This window comes from Vulpes vulpes, chromosome 9 (genome assembly GCF_048418805.1).
Source record: "Vulpes vulpes isolate BD-2025 chromosome 9, VulVul3, whole genome shotgun sequence".
Lineage (NCBI taxonomy): Eukaryota > Metazoa > Chordata > Mammalia > Carnivora > Canidae > Vulpes > Vulpes vulpes.
Genome location: NC_132788.1, coordinates 44,879,349 through 44,898,124, shown reverse-complemented (window position 1 = coordinate 44,898,124; position 18,776 = coordinate 44,879,349). Strand labels below are relative to the sequence as shown.

The 18,776-nt window shown below is 38.8% G+C and overlaps 1 protein-coding gene across 8 annotated transcripts in view; it reads left to right on the top strand.

Annotated features, from left to right (window-relative positions):
- Positions 1–18,758, top strand: part of N4BP2L1 (NEDD4 binding protein 2 like 1) — a 37,413-nt gene extending 18,655 nt beyond the window's left edge. For 5 of the 8 annotated variants that reach the window (XM_025996763.2, XM_072719975.1, XM_025996761.2 and 2 more), the window contains 4 exons: positions 12,351–12,478; positions 12,782–12,870; positions 14,768–14,844; positions 15,940–18,758. In XM_025996763.2, the coding sequence (XP_025852548.1) occupies positions 12,351–12,478; positions 12,782–12,870; positions 14,768–14,844; positions 15,940–16,198 (553 nt within the window). In that variant the 3' untranslated portion in view covers positions 16,199–18,758. Of the gene's footprint in view, positions 1–12,350; positions 12,479–12,781; positions 12,871–14,767; positions 14,845–14,893; positions 14,963–15,939 lie in introns of all 8 variants that reach the window. The other 3 variants (XM_025996764.2, XM_025996766.2, XM_025996765.2) reach the window with 3 other exon arrangements.
- Positions 18,759–18,776: the final 18 nt, after the last annotated feature.

The following is an 18,776-nucleotide window of genomic DNA, read 5'->3' as shown; positions in this document are numbered from 1 at the left end:
TTTCTGGGGGTCTTTGCTTCCTGGATATGGATGTCTGTTTTCTTCCCCAGGCTAGGGAAGTTTTCCGCTGTTATTTCTTCAAATCAGTTTTCTGCCCCTTTGTCTCTCTGCTCTCTTTCTGGAACCCTTAGAATGTGAATGTTAGTACGCCTGATGTTGTCCCAGATGTCCCTTAAACTATTCTTATTCTAAAATTTCATTTTCCTTTTGCTGTTCTGATTGATTTCCACTGTTCTTCCAGATCAATGATCCAAAATGCTATTGATGCTCTTTAGTGTGTTTTTCAGTTATTTTATTCTTCAGCTCTGTTCTGCTCTTTCTTATATTTTCTAACCCTCTTAAAGTTCTCACTGTGTTCCTCCATTTCTCTTCTGATTTTTGAGTATCCTTATGTGATCATGACTCTGAACTTTTTGTCAGGTGAGCTTTTATCTCCATTACATTAGAGCTTTTTTTCTTGGGACTTTTCTTGTTCTTTGGTTTGGAACATATTTTTCTGTCTCCTCATTTTGTTTGACTTTCTGTGTTTGTTCCTATGAATTAGGTGAACACCTACTTCTTACGGTCGTGAAGAAATGGCTTTGTGAAGGAGAGTCCTCTGTGCAGATTATGTGTGCCTGGCAGCTTGGTAGGGCGGGCAGAAGCAGCATGGGCTGGGAAGTCCTGGGGTGTGCTGCACTGGTGTTGCCTTGATGGGATGGCTGGAGCTGAAGTAGGTGCAGGCTGGTGGGCCCTAGGGTACACCTCACAGGGGATGCCTTAACAGGATGTGTGGAGCTGGAGCAAGTGAGCATGGCCACCTTAGCAGGTTGGCTAGATCAGTTGTAGGCTGGAGGGACTTGAGGGGCACATTGCACCAGGACTGTCATGGCAGGGTGGCTGGGGCCTGTGGGGACATGAGCCAGAGTGTCCTGGGGCACATCAATGTGGGGCTGCCTTAGTGGGGTGGCTCTATTGGCTGTGGTCCATATGAGGGATCCTGTGTAGTACTGTGCCAGGGCTGCCTTGTGGGACAGGTGAAGCTGGAGCAGGTGTGGGCCACCCTGGTGGGATGGCTGGAGCTAAAGGAGGCATAGTCCAGTGGGGGCTGGGGGTATGCAGCACCTGGGCCTCCTTGGCAGGACAGCTGGGTTGGGCAGAGGCTGGGTCGGGGTGGGGGGATGCCCAGAACATGCTGTGATGAGGCTGCCTTCATGGGACAGCTGGGGCTGCTGTGGTCAGGGGCCTGGGGTGTACAAGGGCAGCCCTAGCAGTCTGGTTAGAGCTTGTGGACTCTTGACTGCACACTATCATGGTGAAAAGGAAAATTTAAAAAATGGCATTCACTGGTACCTCTGATTGGAGAGAGTTACAGCATTTCCCCACTTGTGTCTCAGATACTTGCATTACTAAATGGACTTCCTCTACATATAGTATAGTTGCCCTTTAAACTGCCGTGTTTTTCATTGTGCTGAGGGCAGGCAAGTCTGCATGCAGGACCCTTAGTAATACCTCTCTTCTGCATTGTCACCATGTGTCTACCTCTCTTCTCCTTCCGGTGTGGTCTCTCATCATTTGTGGTGCAGAAGCTGTTTAGTCAGCCCGCCGTTCTTCTGGAGGAATTGCTCTCTCTGTAAGTGTAGGTTTGGTGTCTATGGGAAGAGGTGAGTTCACGTTCTTCCAGTGTAACCCTCTTGAGTGACCCTCGAACAGAGCTTTGTAGTTTGATGTAGTCTCCCTTATTAATTTTTGCTTTGGTTGCTTGTGCTTGAGGTGGCCTATACCAAAAAATTGTTGCCAAGATCAATGTCAAGGAGCTTTTCCCCTGTGTTTTCTTCTAGGGGTTTTATGGTTTCAGTTTTTACATGTCAGTCTTTAGTCCATTCTGAACTAATTTTCGTGAGTGGTGTAAGATGGTGTCTAGTTTCATCCTTCTCATGGGCTTATCCACTTGTCCTGGCTCCACTTATCAGAGAGACTGTCCTTTCTTTGTCAAGTATTCTTAGTTCCCTAGTCCAATATTAGTTTACTATATATGTATGGGCTTATTTCAGGGCTATCAATTCTGTTCCATCAGTCTCTGCCTGTTTTTGTGCAAGTACCGTACTACTTTGATCACTATGTACTATAGTTTGGAATCAGGAAGTATGATGCCTCCATCTTTGTTCTTTTTTTTTTCTTAAGATTTTATGTATTTATTTGACAGAGAGAGAGAGAGAGAGCAAGAGAGTGTGCACACAAGTGGGGGAAGGGGCAGAGGGAGAGGAAGAAGCAGACTCTTCCCTGAGCAGGGAGGCTGATGCAAGACTCTATCCCAGGACCCTGGGATTATGACCTGAGCTGAAGGCAGACACTTCACCAACTGATCTACCCAGGTGCCCTTCCAGCTTTCTTCTTCTTTCTCAGGACTGTTTTGGCTTTTGGGGGTGGGGTCTTTTGTGGTTCCACAGAAAATTTAGGATTGTTTTTTCTACTATTTCTGTGAAAAATGTCACTGGAATTTTGATATTGTATTGAACCTATAGATAACTTTGGATAGTATGGCCATTTTAACAATATTAATTCATTCAATTTATGAACAAGGAATATCTTCCCACTTGTGTCGTCAATTTCTTTCATCAAAATCTTATAATTTTCAATATACAGACCTTTCACCAACTTGGTTAAATTTATTCCCAAATACTTTATTATTTTTGGTACTACTTTGAACAGGATTGTTTTCTTTATTTATTCTTTAGACATTTTGTTGTTAGTACATAGAAACGCAACCAAGTCCTGTTTGTTGATTTTGTATCCACTCACTGGTGTTAATTTCTTCATCTTTAGCACAGGGGTTACTAACAGTCTTATCTCACAAGTCTATCTGAGCATTATATGAGAAATGTAAAGCCATTTGAATAGTGTTGGAACACAGTAAGCACTTTATAAATGTTAGCTATATTTGCTGATAATGGAGTACATAAAGTGGTTAAAAAATGGACTAATTCTATATATAAGCATGAATAGATATAAAAATATACTTTTCCTTCATTTATTCTTTCAATAAATATTGAGTGCCTATTGTATTTAAGGGAGTCTTCTAGGTACTTGAGAAAAATTAGTGAACAAAATAAAGATCCTGACTTCATGAAACTTGTATGCCAGAGGTAGGGAAACAGATATAAAGTATAAGGAAATTGTATATTATATTAGAAGGTGGTTAGGGTTCTAGAAAAGAGAAAAGAGCAGTATAGTAAAGGTATTGGGAATGCCAGAGTTAAGGAAAGGTTGAATTTTAAGCCAACAAAACAAATATGAAAAAATGTCAACAACTATAGCTCCATCCAGGTGGTAGATATACAGATATTTGTTATTATTTTTCATTTTCTATATATTTAACTGTTTTTCTTGAAAATTCCTCTCCATGTGATGAGGTAAAAAAAAAATAATAGTCTGAAATATGAAGGGAATTGACTAAGAAGCAGAAAAGAATTTTAAAAGGAGCTAAATGAGATCTATTTTAAAAAAGAATATAAAAAAAATGTTGGACTTTAAAAGCCCATTAGAGATAGAGATGAATAGAATCACAATACAGAAAATCAAAGAGTAATCTAGAAGACAAATGTGATAATAAATATAACCAAATAAAACCATAGTAAATATAACTGAAGAAGTGATTACAGATACAATAGCACATATTTCTGAATTGAAGACTAAATGAAAGTGATAATAAAAAGATAAACTCAGTACTTAGACATATACTGGTAAGACTGGTACAAAAACTGTTAATTAACTACTCCAATTTCCTGAGTTCCTTTTTGTCGGGTGCGGCAATGTGCCAACCATAAAACTACATTTTCAAAGCTCTCTTGCCTCTTCCACCATGTAGAAGCTGGAACTGCAGTGGCATTCTGTGCCCACCAGGAGGCACAGAATGGAGGAATAAAGGAATGGAAGCCTCTTACTAAGAAAGGTGGTAGCTACCTGGATCCGTTGTTGACCTGGGTCCATCATACCTCTGTATTTTTATATGTAATATATAAATTTTTAAAAGTCACTGTTACTGGAGTTTTCTGCTAAGTGTAATTAAGCCCGTTTATAACTGAAACATATTTGAATTATACACATCTGAGGGAAGGGACTGTAATCCAGTAATTCTCAACCAGCCAAACTGCTAATGTATGAAGACAATAGAAGGTCTTTCTCAGACACACAAGAGCTTGCAAAGTATGTAACACCTATGTAGCATGACTCTGTGTAGATCCAAGGTAAAATTTGGGCAGCACAGCATCCAAGCTGTGTAAATTTGGACCAATTATTTAATTTCTTGAAGGTTTTTCTTTAAGAACTAGAGAATATATTTACTTCATAAGATTGTTATAAAGGTTAAGGAGAGATAGTATATGCCAACCCCATTGTTTAGTGCTTAGCACTCCTGAAAAGAAAATTTATTGGAACAACCAATTTTAGCCCACCAGGGGAAGAATGAAAGACATCTAGGAAAGAATATCCTTGGGGCACCTGCCTGGCTCAGTCCATAGAGCATGTGACTCTTGGTGTCGGTGTCATCAGTTCAAGCCTCATGTTGGAGGTGGAGCCTACTTAAAAAAATCCTTTTATGCGGTGTTCAGAAATGTCTCCTCAAACAAATAAGAAAATAAGGTATAAATTGTATAAAGGGAAGATTCACAACTATTGAGTATAATTTAAAAAATAAGAAAATACTGGAAAAAAGATAATGAGGAATTTACACATCAAGATTAGTACAACAAAACAAAGTCCAATAACAGGCCTAATTATTTGTTATCATTTAGTATGTAATGAAAAATGTTTTAAAACAATGGGGAATTGACAAAGTATTCAGTTAATGTGATTGGGATAACCAGGTTTCTATGTGGAAAAAAATCCAGTTAGATCCTTAACCAATACAAGAATACCAAAATAAAAAAAATATTAGATGATTGGGAAGTGCAAGGTAATAGGACAAAGATGAATATTTACATAAACTTGGGATGGGAGAGACTATTGTAAATGTATCATCAGAGGCAGAAAGTAGAAAGTAAAAGATGGACATATGACTAGAAAAACTTCTAAAAATTTATTAGGCTTTCGTGTTAGACTTTGTCATAAAATTAAAAAGAAATTTACATGTTCAGTGAGGAGATAATATTAACAAGGATACAAAAATATAATTCATAACAAAGTATCTCTAAATGATCAGCACATGCTGGGGGATCTCTGGGTGGCTCAGTGGTTTAGCGCCTGCCTTTGGCCCAGGAAGTGATCCTGGAGTCCTGGGGTCGAGTCCCGCATCGGGCTCCCAGGGGGGAGCCTGCTTCTCCCTCTGCCTGTGTCTCTGCCTCTCTTTCTCTCTGTGTCTCTCATGAATAAATAAATAAAATCTTTAAAAATAATAAATGATCACATGTAAAATCTTGCTGACAAAGAAGTTGGTACAAAGTAAATGCTTAACTATAGCGCATTGGTGAAGTAAATTATGATACATCCAGGTGAATATTTATGTAATAATCTGTAAAAATAATGTCATAGCAAGATATTTCATGAAGTGGGAAATAATTGCTTTGGAATGGAAATAAGTTTGGTGAAAACTTGGTTTGCTCTATATTATGTTTCTGTTTTTATGTAACAAAACATCAGATTTAAAAAATTCTATTTACCTACCTATATACTCACCTATCTATCTATCTTTCTATCTCCTGGAAAGAAGATCAAGATGTTAATAATTATTTTTAGATATGGAAATATGGGAACCTCCCCTCTTTGAAGTTTTCTGTGTAAAAATATTCCACAGTGAAGTATTTCTTTGCTAATTAGAAAATAAAAATATTTTTAAGGTTTGTGTAGATAAAGACATAGGCACCAACTCGAAGGGCTATCCACTGGCCAAATATGGGACAATTTGGGCATCATAAAGAATAATGATGTTAAAGATTATTAAAAGGAAAGGGGAAAGAAAGCTCCTCTTTACAAGACAATGCACAAAGTAAATAAAGAAGAAATTACATAATGAGAAGAATCAACATTCTGCAATTCCTAATGTAATACTTGATTCAGGGTCAGCAATGAATGTAAAGATCATTGGGGGAAAGGTCGGTGAGTAACAGGATCATTATATGGGGCCTCACAATGTCACAGCCCACTTCCCATCCCTGCCCTCCTGCACTGACCTTGTATAACATTACAAGGGAAGCAATGTTCCTTTATGGAGAGAGATCTGCCTGACACCACCTCTCAGCCAAGTGACCAAACTGAACATGATAGTACAAGCTGTCATTATGTACAGACAGAAGTACACAAACATTACCTCTGTACTTTCCTTCCAAAAATGTGTAACCTGGACCTAATCATGAGGAAATCATCAGGAAAACTCAGAATGTGGGGCATTCTTAAGCCAACTGACCTGGACTCTTCAAAAAACAGAAACCAAAGAGGGCCCGAGGACAGTTCTAGATTAAAAGACACCAAAGAGACAGAAAATCAAATGCAGTATTTGAACCTATGAAAGACATTATTGGGACCATGAGGGAAATTTAAAAATGTTAAATTTAAAAATTCTGTTAACATTAGTTATTATAAATAAGTGTTCATTTTCTTCATGGGATCATGTTACTATAGTTATGTAGGAGCATGTTCTTGTCCATAGGAGATACTTGACAAGGAATTTAGGAGCAAAGTGTCATGATGTCTGCAAGTTAATTTTTGAATGATTCGTCAAAAATTCCTATGGGAGAGAGAAAATAAATGAGGCCAAATGTTGACTGGTGACTGGAGATGAAGGGTAAGCAACATTGATTGATTTATTCTTTCAACTCATTTCTAAGGGTTTGCACATCTAAATATGAAAGATTATGGGGGTGGGGGAGTTTAGGTGAAAATAAAAAGGAGAGAGAAAAGGACCTAAGGGATACATGAGACCTAAGGGATATGGCATCCAGGTACAATCAGGGAAATCTGAACACTGACAGGACACTTGGCAAAATGAAATATGGAACAGATGAAACGAGATTAGCTATGATAATTGTTTTTTTAGAGAGAGAACATGTGTACAGGTGGGAGGGGCAGTTAGGAGAGAGAGAATCTTAAGCAGGCTCCATCCCCAGCGAGGAGCCCTATGCAGACCTCGCTCTCACAACCCTGAGATCATGACCTGAGCTGAAATCAAGAGTCAGCTGCTTTATTGACTGGGCTGCCCAAGTGCCCTGGCTGTGATCATTGTTGAACCTGGGTCATGAGTCCATAGAGAGTGATTGTATTTTTCTGTTTTACATGTTGGGAAATTTCCATAGAAAAGTTGGGGGTACAACTCAAAATTACATAGTAACATTGGACTTTGTCAGAGAGTGAGTGATTAATAGATATCTAAATATGTTTCTTTAAAAAAAAAAAGATTTTATTTATTCATAAGAGACACAGAGAGGTAGAGACACAGGCAGAGGGAGAAGCTCCCTTGTGGGAGCCTCACGCGGAACTTGATCCCAGGACCCCGGGATCGCAACCTGAGCCAAAGGCAGATGCTCAACCACTGAGCCACCCAGGTGCCCCTCTAAATATGTTTCCATGGGTATTTGTTATTAAATAAAGAACTACACAGAAGAGTGGTAAGTTGTGAAATCAAGATTAGTACCTGAATTTCTCTCACAGCAGTGATTTTAAATGGCGGGGGGGAGCTGTGGAAGTGATGGTTACGTGGAAATAATTGTCTATTTTTTTTCTTTTCTCTTATTTTCATCCTCTCAATTTCCCCAATGCATGAGGCTCTTAACCACCATAAAGAAAGCCAGAGCTGATGCATTGTCCTCATCACTTCTGAAGCTGATGGAATGGTATTTATTACTTCCACCTGTTGGAGAATCTCAAGATTTGTTTGTTTAATCGGTTCTCTGTGTAGCTAGGAGAGCTTTTATTGTGCAGCAGATTCCAGATGCTGCTGTACCTGCTAGTGATAATTTAACATTCAACCGAAGATAAAACAAGTTTTTAAAAGGGATGATTCAGGAAGATCATACAGACAAACCTCTGACTCTCCCTAGCCTCCCTAATTTCCATGAGGCTGTAAAGACAAAAACACTCATATTTTTGTCTGCGTGTTAGGAGGACCAGTTAGGCTATAGTCAGGTATCTCTTAGGAAACGATAAGCAGGTGGTCTAGCCCCGTGGTGGTCCTGAACAATTTAACTTTTATTCTAAGGCAAATTTTTACTATCAAGGAGGGCAGTACTTTCTTTGGGGGGGTATATGTGTGTTTTGTTTTCTAAAAGGAAATAGGATTGAAATAAAATGTATTTTGGACACTCATGTCGTAAAGATTTTTTTTTTTTTTTTGGTAAAGCTTTTTAAAAGGAAACATTAAGGGCCTCCCCAGGTAGCTCAGTCAGTTAAGCATCTGCCTTCAGCTCTGGTCACGATCCCCAGGGTACTGAGATCAAGCCCCATGGTGGGCTCCCTGCTTAGTGGGGAGCCTGCTTCTTCCTTCCCCCCTGCTTGTACTCTCTCTTTCTGTCTTTCAAATAACATCTTAAAAATAAAGGAAACGTTAGAGAGTAGGAATATTAACTTCCAATAGATAATATAAACCATAAAGAGGAATACAAGAGCAGAGAAGGCTATGTTTAGGAGAAGAAAAATTCAACTCTGAAAATGGTAAAAGACCACAACAAAACCCATGAATGGCAGGCTTAATAGGAAAACAAATGAAATCAGATTTAGAAGAGACATCAAATCTGGGACCAAAAAGAAGAAAGTCTTAGAACCAATATCTATAACTTTGCTTAACTTAGTGCATACAAAGGAAATTATAAGTATATATATATATGTGTGTGTGTGTGTATATATATATATGTAGTGTATAACTTAGAAATGTGGAAATAATATATAAGGAAAATAAGTTAAACACTATTATTTAACCTCTGAATGCAACTTTCATTATCTAGACTAGATAACATTGATAAAAGTGATTTAAACACTGTAAAATATTCACAAATATAAAATACACATTTAGTGCTGCCTTTGAGCAGCACTACTGTTTATTGGAGACAGAGAGCTGGGGGTGTGTGGAGGGAGAAGGAGGGAGAATCTCAAGCTGATTCCCTGCTGAGCCTGATCCCTCGACCCTGAGATCCTGACTTGAGCTGAAATCAAGAGTCAGTCACTTAACCCACTGCACCCTCCAGGCACCCTTTAGTGCTGCCTTTAGAATTTTTTCTAAGGCGTCATCATAATAGTTGTTTACCTTCGAGGTTAAAGTTTGGACTGATGATTTGGGCTTTCGGGTTTGAGTATATTTAAAGTTAGATCAAAGACATATATATGGAAACTAGGCAGATTTATTTCATCAAATCTCCTTTATTCTTTTGTGTCACTTCCTGTATCCGTGGTAGAGTGCTAAGTGGCCACATTTCCTTGCCACCTCTCCTGTTTATTTTCCTATCCTTACACTGGGGGCTGGCACAGCCACTTGCTTTGACCAGTAGAATGTGGTAGAGGCCTAGCAGTTTGTACTCTTGCCCTCCGAGGCACTGCAGGTTAGCCTCCCAGTTTAGCCACCCAGGCACTGCATGGGTTAGCCTCCCTGAGGATGCGAGACCATGTGGACCAAGAACCAGCGGACAGCGCCCGCAGCCGCGTGAATGAATGAGGCCTGCGGAGACCATTCAGCCCCTCACTCATCAGATGACTGTGGCTGCAGGAATGGTCCCGGGCAAGACGGGCAGCACTGCCCCGATGAGCCCAACCCAAACTGCTGCTCTGTGAAATCAGTTCATTATCTTTCCGTGCAGTGGACTTCCTGGTATGGGAGAGCGACCATCAATGTCTTCTATCATCTGTTCCCACTTTAAACACACCGCATCCCTTTGATGACCTCTTCTCATCGGACTTGGTTTCCATGGTTTTCAGACCTTACATTGACCTGGTCACTCTTCTCTGGACATAGTCCAGCTTGCTAAATCTCTCTTCCAGTTGTTCAGCACTCAGAATGGAAAACCACTTCAAATGTGATCTGCCACTTTTAACCTGTTCTTGTTTTCCCCTAGAGCTCCTTCCTCATAACAAGTCCTAACGTGTTAGCTTTACCTCTGGGGCTTTGAACCCCCTCCCTCAGCGGCAGAATTCTCTTCGGTCTCAGGATTGGAGTCAAATGTTGTCTTTATACTGCTTCCTTGTCAGAGTTTGCTCTCGACCCCAAGTTTTTTCAAACTTCATCTGCACAGTTCTGTATTTGTTTTAAAGATTTTATTCATTTATTCATGAGAGACACACAGAGAGAGGCAGAGACACAGGCAGAGGGAGAAGCAGGCTCCCTGCAAGGAGCCTGATGTGGGACTCGATCCCGGGTCCCCAGGATCACGCCCTGGGCCGAAGGCAGGCGCTAAACCGCTGAGCCACCCAGGGATCCCCCTGCACAGCTCTTTTGAGTGGGTGCTAGGTCAGCTGTGTCTGGTTCTTTGGCTAAGCTGCGAATTCCGTGAAAGCAGCTATTTTATTTTTGTACCTTAACACTTCACCCAGTGCTTGGCATATATTAAATGCTTAGTAAATGTGTAATGAATTGGATAATTATCTAATATTCTCTGGGCATTAAAATGCATTATCTTCTCATCTACATTTTTCCATGAAGCTATCAAGCGAGAGGCCATCAGATTCCTGTTTAAATCAAGATGTAAGATTATGTCCATTGAATTTCCCTGTTTAACAGCTCAGCCCATCAGCTATTATGCTGCTTTGTTTTTAAATGCTATCAAGCCTTCTGAGGAATTTTGACAGAGATGTTTGTTTACTGTTTCTGGAATGTGCTCACTCATTCTTGAAAATCGAGGCATCTGCTTTATTTTGTTTCTTCATCTCTTTCATTCGCTGCCATACTAATCCACTTGCAGTAATTTCAAGATTACATACACACTCCAGTGTATTTTACTACTGTGGCATAGAAACAGTTTGGCAAATTTGATATCATGTGCTATATTTATTAATACAAAATAGTACTTTACACTCATAAAAGTGCCTCACCATTTGCAAAATGTTTTCCCAGATCTTATCTCATCTGAGCCTTACTAGAAGCTGTTTCATAGGTAGTGATGATTATCTGTGTTTTTCAGTCAGGGAAACAGCTTAGAGAGATAGGTCACATGACTGGGTAGAGAAAAGTCAAGAATTAAACCCAAACCTTTCAGAGCAATCTAGGAGCTTATTTATGATCTGGGCTCTGGTGCCTTATGCTCATTCTGCTCTTTCCTGATTAAAGACAGCTTTTCTCATGGAGAAGGACAAACAAAAACAGTTGAACAGCTCTGCTTTTCTCTTTACATTTCCTGTTCTTGTCATTCTCCAACCTTTTTCCTTTTTTTCTCCCCCCCCCCCCTTTTATTCTGAGCATATCCATTTGGTCATATATTCTGCTTGCCTATTGAATGTTTTGGTGCTGCATTCCGGGTTCCCCTATGTTATTAGATCAGTGTCATAACCTAGCAAGATAGGTGAAATCATCCTTAATTTTTACAGATGAGGAGAGGAGGCTCAGAGATTTACCCTAACTGGGTACCTACTGTAATATCCATCTTCTCCCCACAAATTGTCTGAATAAGGATTTCAAGTGGAAACATCTTCCCTTTGAAGTTATTTTATGCAGAGTTTAATATGCTTTTTTTTTTATTTGTTTTTGTTTTAAAGGGGGCACTCCGTGACGGTTTTCCTTTTTTCTATGATATTTCCTGTTTTAAGAGTGTGATAGAGGTTTACAGAGGCATGGGGAATGTTGGCTCTACCTCTTTCTTTCTCCTGGTGTGCTTTTTTCACTTGGTTTAGGTTACATTTAACATGTAAATATGTTACCTGGATAGGGTGGCACATACACACACACACACACACTGCACTTTTATTCACATTTCATACCTCAGCAAGAACTAGTTTCTCAGATGGGTCCATACAGAACCCAGAGCTCCAGAGATGGGACCAGGATAGGTGAAAGGCAGTGGGGGGAAGGGAAGGGCTACAACGTGGGGGGCACGGCACTGTGGGCAGGTCTGGGGAGGCACTGGTGCTCCACTGTGCAACAGCAGTGAGGCCCCAGTGCCTAGGAGGAGGCTGTCACCAAACCTCCAGAATTTCGTCTGGAGTCAGTCTTGGTGCTGCAGAAGTCAATGTGGTGACCACACTTTTGAGTTTTAGGAGTTGGGCCACACATGCAGCTCCTCTCAGTTCTCTCCTGCCTCCTACAAAGGACCTTCTAGAGATGATAAGAATTGGTCTCCTTAAATTGAATTTCAACAACACGTGGTATCCTATTATAAACCACTAAATGTTAGAGACGGTAGGAAATAATTTCTATAATGGCTGTGCATAGTCATAAAGCAATCTCTTATTTCCCCACTTTCTAGACAATTGCAACACGACTTTCCCAGGGCCCTGATTTTCAGCACGGATGATTTTTTCTTCAGGGAAGACGGTGCCTATGAGTTCAATCCTGACTTCCTGGAGGAAGCGCATGAATGGAACCAGAAAAGAGGTGACAAATTACTTTCAAAATTTCCGGGAAATCTATTGTGCACATAGATCGTAGCTGCTGCAGAATGAATACATTTTCTAGGAGTGTAATAGAAAGTTCTGCCATTTCTCCCCGAAACAGAATGTCAGAGCATAACCTCCTTAGATTTCAAGAAAAAGAAAATTATTGATAATGGGTTCTGAAATATGTGGCACTTGAGTTATATAATGAGGACATTTTGTAATAGAAAATAACTAAATATGGAGGACGCTCACCCTTCTGATTGTTGCATGTTGTTCACTGTTATATAACATTGTGTTGCAGCCAGAAAAGCAATGAGGAATGGCATATCCCCCATTATTATTGATAATACCAACCTCCACGCCTGGGAAATGAAGCCCTATGCAGTCATGGTAGGAAGAAGCATCATTCTGAATTTTCAGTTATGGACATTTTGTGAGAAAGTTGAAACGTTTGTTTTTTCCTCTTCTTCTGATCTGCCATGATCTCCTCTTTATTAAATCCTAGTTCTCTCAGGGAGCAGGTAAAGAGGTTTTATTTTAGTGTTTCTCTGTCGTTCAATGGCTGAAATTTGCTGAGATGCTCATCATATCACCTAAGGGTACATTTTTCAATAGTCCTTGGTCCGAATTCTTGATAGTTCTCCTGTCTTGATTGTTTTCCCAAGGGGAGCCATACGTGCACAGGAGCACGATCTGAAACGTGCAGAGAAATGCTGGGCTGGACGATGATACTAGCTGAATTGTAGATGATAGTAGGACACTTTTGTCTTTGGCAAGCCAGGGATTTCAGTACTGGAGTGTTGCTGGGGGAGAGTTTTGGGGCAACCTTTTTTTCTGGGGGTGGGGTGGGTTAAAAACAGATTAAGGATTAACACTAACTCTATTAGGGTACTAGAATATAAATATAAATATACACACAAAGATGAATAACTCAGCTCTCTTATCAGGACAGGAAAGAACAGCAAAATGAATAAAACAATGTGCATATTTTAAATTTTGAAATTTGTCTGATCTTTTTTCAGACATATTTCATCTCTTATGGTAATAAGTTTTTACTTCCTATTGGGTATATAGACAGGAGAAAAGATTCTGAGACACACGGGGCAGGAAAAAGACAGCTGAGTAGTCTAATTTTGTCACACGTAATCTTCACTTGGCTAGCTGTAAAGTGAGTATCTCTGAAACTGGGCTTGTGGCAGTCTATTTCTGGCTTCCTTCCTTTTAATTTGGGGGCAAAATAGCTTATATACCAGTGTGCTTTTCTTTAACTGTGCATCTATCGGGTTTACTTAGGCCTAGTCTGTGGGACTTTGGATGAATGTAGGAAGGAATGAACATCAACACTGTGGTTATTTCAGCTCATGGACAAAGAGTCCACTTGGGAGAGAAATGAACAGGGACAAGAATAGTCAGTCTAAGGCACAACTCAAGAGTTAGTGGGAGAGTGGCTTAAGGAAGGTCGTTTTACTTTTTAATTTTTTATTATCTGGAATGTACAGTCTTTTTTAGCTATCCACAGCTATTAATAAGACCCAGAAATTAGATATTCTCCATTTATGATATTTGAATCCTTCTCTAAGTAGAAGGTTTCATCTCAAGAGTGGAGAGGACATCTTTTTACTTTGATCTTTTCATTCTGTATTTTATAACACAATAAACAATAAGTGATTAAATAGAGTTCAGATTCTAGGTGAAAAAGTAGTAGCCAACTTATGAATGCAAAGAATATTTGGATGTTTATATGGAAACTAATCATTTTCTAAACTTGAGGAAAATGGAGCATAGTGCATTGGGTCAAACTGTTGCACAGAGGGGAGAGTTTGTAAAGAGTATGAGAAAATCATTTTTATTTCATAATTCTGTTCCTGTGGCACTCTCACTTTCTAACCAAGGCATGAGGAATGAGACAGGGCATTTGACAGAAGAAACTCTATGATAATCCTATAAGGGACTTTGAGAAGCCATTGAATTCATTTCGCATACCTGTGAACAAGATATTTAAAAGTAGTTCAGCTATTTTTAAAAAGGTCCCCAAAGAACCTTTATAATTTTCCTAAATAGTAGATAAAATTGACCAAAATTTATCATTGGGAACTATAATATAACCTGAGAGTGGTTAAGTATGGAAATGAACCAAATGTACTTGCTAAGATAAACTAAAGCCTTCGATTACTGGTGAAACAAAGGAATTTTAGAAAAGATTTGTAGTAAATGTTAAATGGCAGCATAAACATTCCCAAACATACATGCCATGTCTTCAATGTTTTATGTACTTTTGAAAAATCAGGCACTTGAAAATAACTATGAAGTTATATTCCGAGAACCTGACACTCGCTGGAAATTCAACGTTCAAGAGTTAGCAAGGTACTTCTTTGTTTTTCTAGCTCCTCATTATGTATCCTGCTATTTTCAGGTATTTCAGACCGAACAAAAGAATCTTTTCAGGCTGGAAATGGACATGGTAGTGTTCAGGCCAGAAATGGTAATTCTTGGAAATTGATAACTTTGGAATTTTAATGTGAAGATGTTAGTTTTGGGTCAGTTTTCTAACATAATGCTAAGTGTTAAACCTTGGCTTGGAGTTGATCCTTTTAAAGGACACATTTAACTTTCTGCTAAAATGCTTCTTCATTAATGAATGTTTGAAAGCACTTTTCTCTGCATGGGATTGCACATGTCCGTGGTGTTTTTGCATTTAGGCAAAAAAAAAAAAAAAAAACCATCTTTAGATGTTGAACAGTCTGTGGTTCATTTATGGCCTAAATGCTGCTTCTAATTTACAAAGCAATAAATGTCCAAGTAATACTAACTTGTGGATTGAGTGCATGAGTTCTGATTTTCACTATCTGTGTTACTTGATAACGTCAGTGATTTAAAGTAACCAGTGAGATCAGAATTTATTTTTTAGGAATAAGGCTAGTTCATCCTATGGTTACAAGCAGATAGTGTTTCTGAAGAGGGTCTGTGGCCCACCCCCATCAGGACTGCCTGAGGTGGTTGTTGAAATCCCAGTTCACAGGCCCCATTTCACAGTGGGAATCTCTGGTAATTGCATTTCAAACTATATCCCCAGTGGATTCTCATGCCCACTTGAATTTAAGATTATCTTAATTAGCATCTAGAAGTATCTAGGACTGACAAATTGATTATAAATATATGCATGATTAACAGGCAAATATATAATAAAAAGATCTCATGGTATTCTTTTACATCTTGAAGCACAAAATTGAGATTTCCAGAAACAAAGCATTTCTGAAGCGCTAAACTGCTAGCCTCAGGGCACCATGAAAAACAGGAGTGGAGCCTGAAAGATAGCTCCTTAAGACCTTATGCTTCTGTATGAGTTAAATTCTGAGACGAGGGAGTGCGTCTCTATGTAATAACACAGACCTTGTAAAATACAAGTGACTCCTTTTGATATGATGCCTTAAGTAAATGTTTGCATCTGTTCCCCTGTAGAAGAAACATTCATGGAGTCCCAAGAGAAAAAATACACCGAATGAAAGAGCGGTATGAACACGATGTTACCTTTCACAGTGTGCTTCATGCAGAAAAACCAAGCAGAATGAACAGAAACCAGGACAGGAATAACGCATCACCTTCCAACAGCACACGATACTGGAATCCCTATGCAGAGTTTCCCAACCGGAGGGCTCCTGGTGGCTTCACAAACGAGGGATCCTTTAACAGAAGAGGCGGTTGTCACCATGGATATTAGAGGCCTATCTTAACAGGCATTCAAAATTTTCCTAAATCAGTTTTTACTGCAAATTTTGGTATTTATTTGTTCAGGTTTTGTCAGAGCTCTAATTCGTGTAAATTGTTGGACCTGAAAGTTTTTGAGAAGTCATACTCCTCTTCAACAAGCTTTTGCTAAAGTGATCCTATATGCATGGTCTGATGCTGGGAATTCTCTAGGGAAATCAGAAATTGGAAACTGAAACCTGAGAGTGTACCCAAGTGCATAAGCAGTCACCTAAGTTCAATATATAGAAGCTTCAGTACCACTTTCTTTGAGGTAATCTATTTTTCCAGGAAATTCATCTCCATCAGGAAAGTTGGATAGGTGGGGGAGAAGTGAAGGCAGGAAAAATGTTAGTGCTTTTGCTATTTTGATAATCTGTGTATCCAGAAATGTGAGATGTGTGGCTGTCATGATATGATTTTCCTGTAGAGCATACATCTCTTGTATGCTCATTTTCTTGTAGAGCATACATCTAAGGGAATATTGTCCTTCAAAGCAGACACTTTGGGAGATTATGCCTTTATTCTGGTGTTGTGTCGTTAAAAATGTCTGTTGGATCCTTCTTTTCAAATATTTCTTTTAGAGACAGTGAGAGAGAGTGCGGGGGAGGAGTAGAAGGAATGGGAGAGAGAATCCTAAGCATGCCCCTTGCTCAGCATGGAGCCTGATGTGGGGCTCCATCTCACGACCCTGAGATATGACTTGAGCTGAAATCAAGAGTCAGGCACTCAACCCACTGAGCCACCCAGGTGTCCCTGTTGGATCTTTCTTAACAGCTACATAAGCTACTGAGGAAAATCAGTATCATTATTTAAAATCACATCTTGGTTTTTAACTATCAACTTTAATGAATAGGATTTAACCTGATTAACTTTGGCTGTTGTGCTAATAGTGTAAATAAAAGAAGCCTGACTTTATAAAGTACCAATTTTTAAGACAAAGAGTTGAGTTTTTTAAATTATGCATATAAATAGACATGTGTGTAATCAGTTGGCTGCCCAAATGTTTGGGAGTGCAAGGAATTAAGCATCCCAAGATAGAAGTCATAGGGGTATGTAAAAGTCATGCTCATTGTAAGATGAGCAGTGTTGGTGTTTTATACGGCATTATTTAAGACAATAAAGTTCTACACAACTGTGGAATATCCTGCCAATACCAGTACTGAATTTAGGATTCCAAACTAAATCTCAACAGGTTAGAATCAGAATAATTTGGCGCGAGACCATGATAAGACCATGTAGGATGTATGCTTTATTTCTTGTTGGCCAACAGCTTCTTTCTAATGTTCTGTGAAATATTATTTTAAGTGTTCTATATAATGGTGCTTTTATGGTTATTAAAAATTATATATGGTATTGCTTTCTATGGATTTGTCATTGAATCTCAACATTTTTGGTTCAACGATGTAAAAAAATTACCTAAATCCCATAGAACTCTACCATATTAAGAACCAGTTTTTCTATACCATAAACGTATTCATCAGTCTCCTTTAATAAACAGGAAACATAAAGGTGAAGACAAAAGCAACCTTGTATTTTACATGCTTAAATTATTTGATCTGTGCACAATAGACACACTATTGCTTTAACATTTCATTACCTGACACCATTGAAATCTACTGCTTTTCGTTTGCCTCATCTGAGTAACTGCTATGAAGTGGCCCCAGGTTTAGATCTTGAGCTTTTAAAGAGCTCAAAAGAGTAGTTTCCCTGTGTATTTGTCTTCTTTTTTCCCCTATATGATTCCTGAAATAGTTTGGAAGCATAAAAACAATCGATTAAATGCTGCCAGCTTTATCCCAGCTAGAAGTGATCTATTTTTTTCTCTCAATTCCCAAGTTTCCTGATTCATATATGATCTTTTGAACCTTTAGTATTTTGCATTGTTAACATTTGCATCGTTCATTTAGCTGGTATAGGGCTTTATGTTCAAGATAGATTCTCATTAAGTGATAGTTGAGTATCACAAATTGCTTTTACCTTTTATCCCTTATCATGCAGTGTACATTCTTGACTCTGTAATCATTGTCACTTTTTAGGAGATAGTGTCCACATAGACTTAAGCTTCATAGTTTGCTTACATAGCTTTGCTATATTATTTACAATGTACAGAAAAAAGAAGTGTGCATGATATCTCTACATGATCTAAATGGCAATGAAGAATGGAGGAGGTACTAGCAAGGCAGGTTTTCTAGGAATGTAAAAAAAAGGTAAAATTCTTAAATTCTTTTTGTTCACCTGAGATTCTAGAGTGGGTCACTTGGAAAATGGCTGGGGTGTGAGGACTAAATTGTTTTATGAATAAGACTTAAATCACACAGTAGTAAGACTGGTACAACATTTGAGTTAAACAGCTACAGAATGGGCTGCTATGTTGATACTTTTTAGAGGAGAGAAAAATCAAGGATCATAGTTATGAGAGAAAAACATTGCTTCTTAATAGATTTATTCTTGGCTTTGAAATGTGTTTATGATTAGATTTGAAAACATGTTATTTTATATAAATTTAAGACATATTAAAAGATCTGACTGAAGAACTTCTCCATGTTATG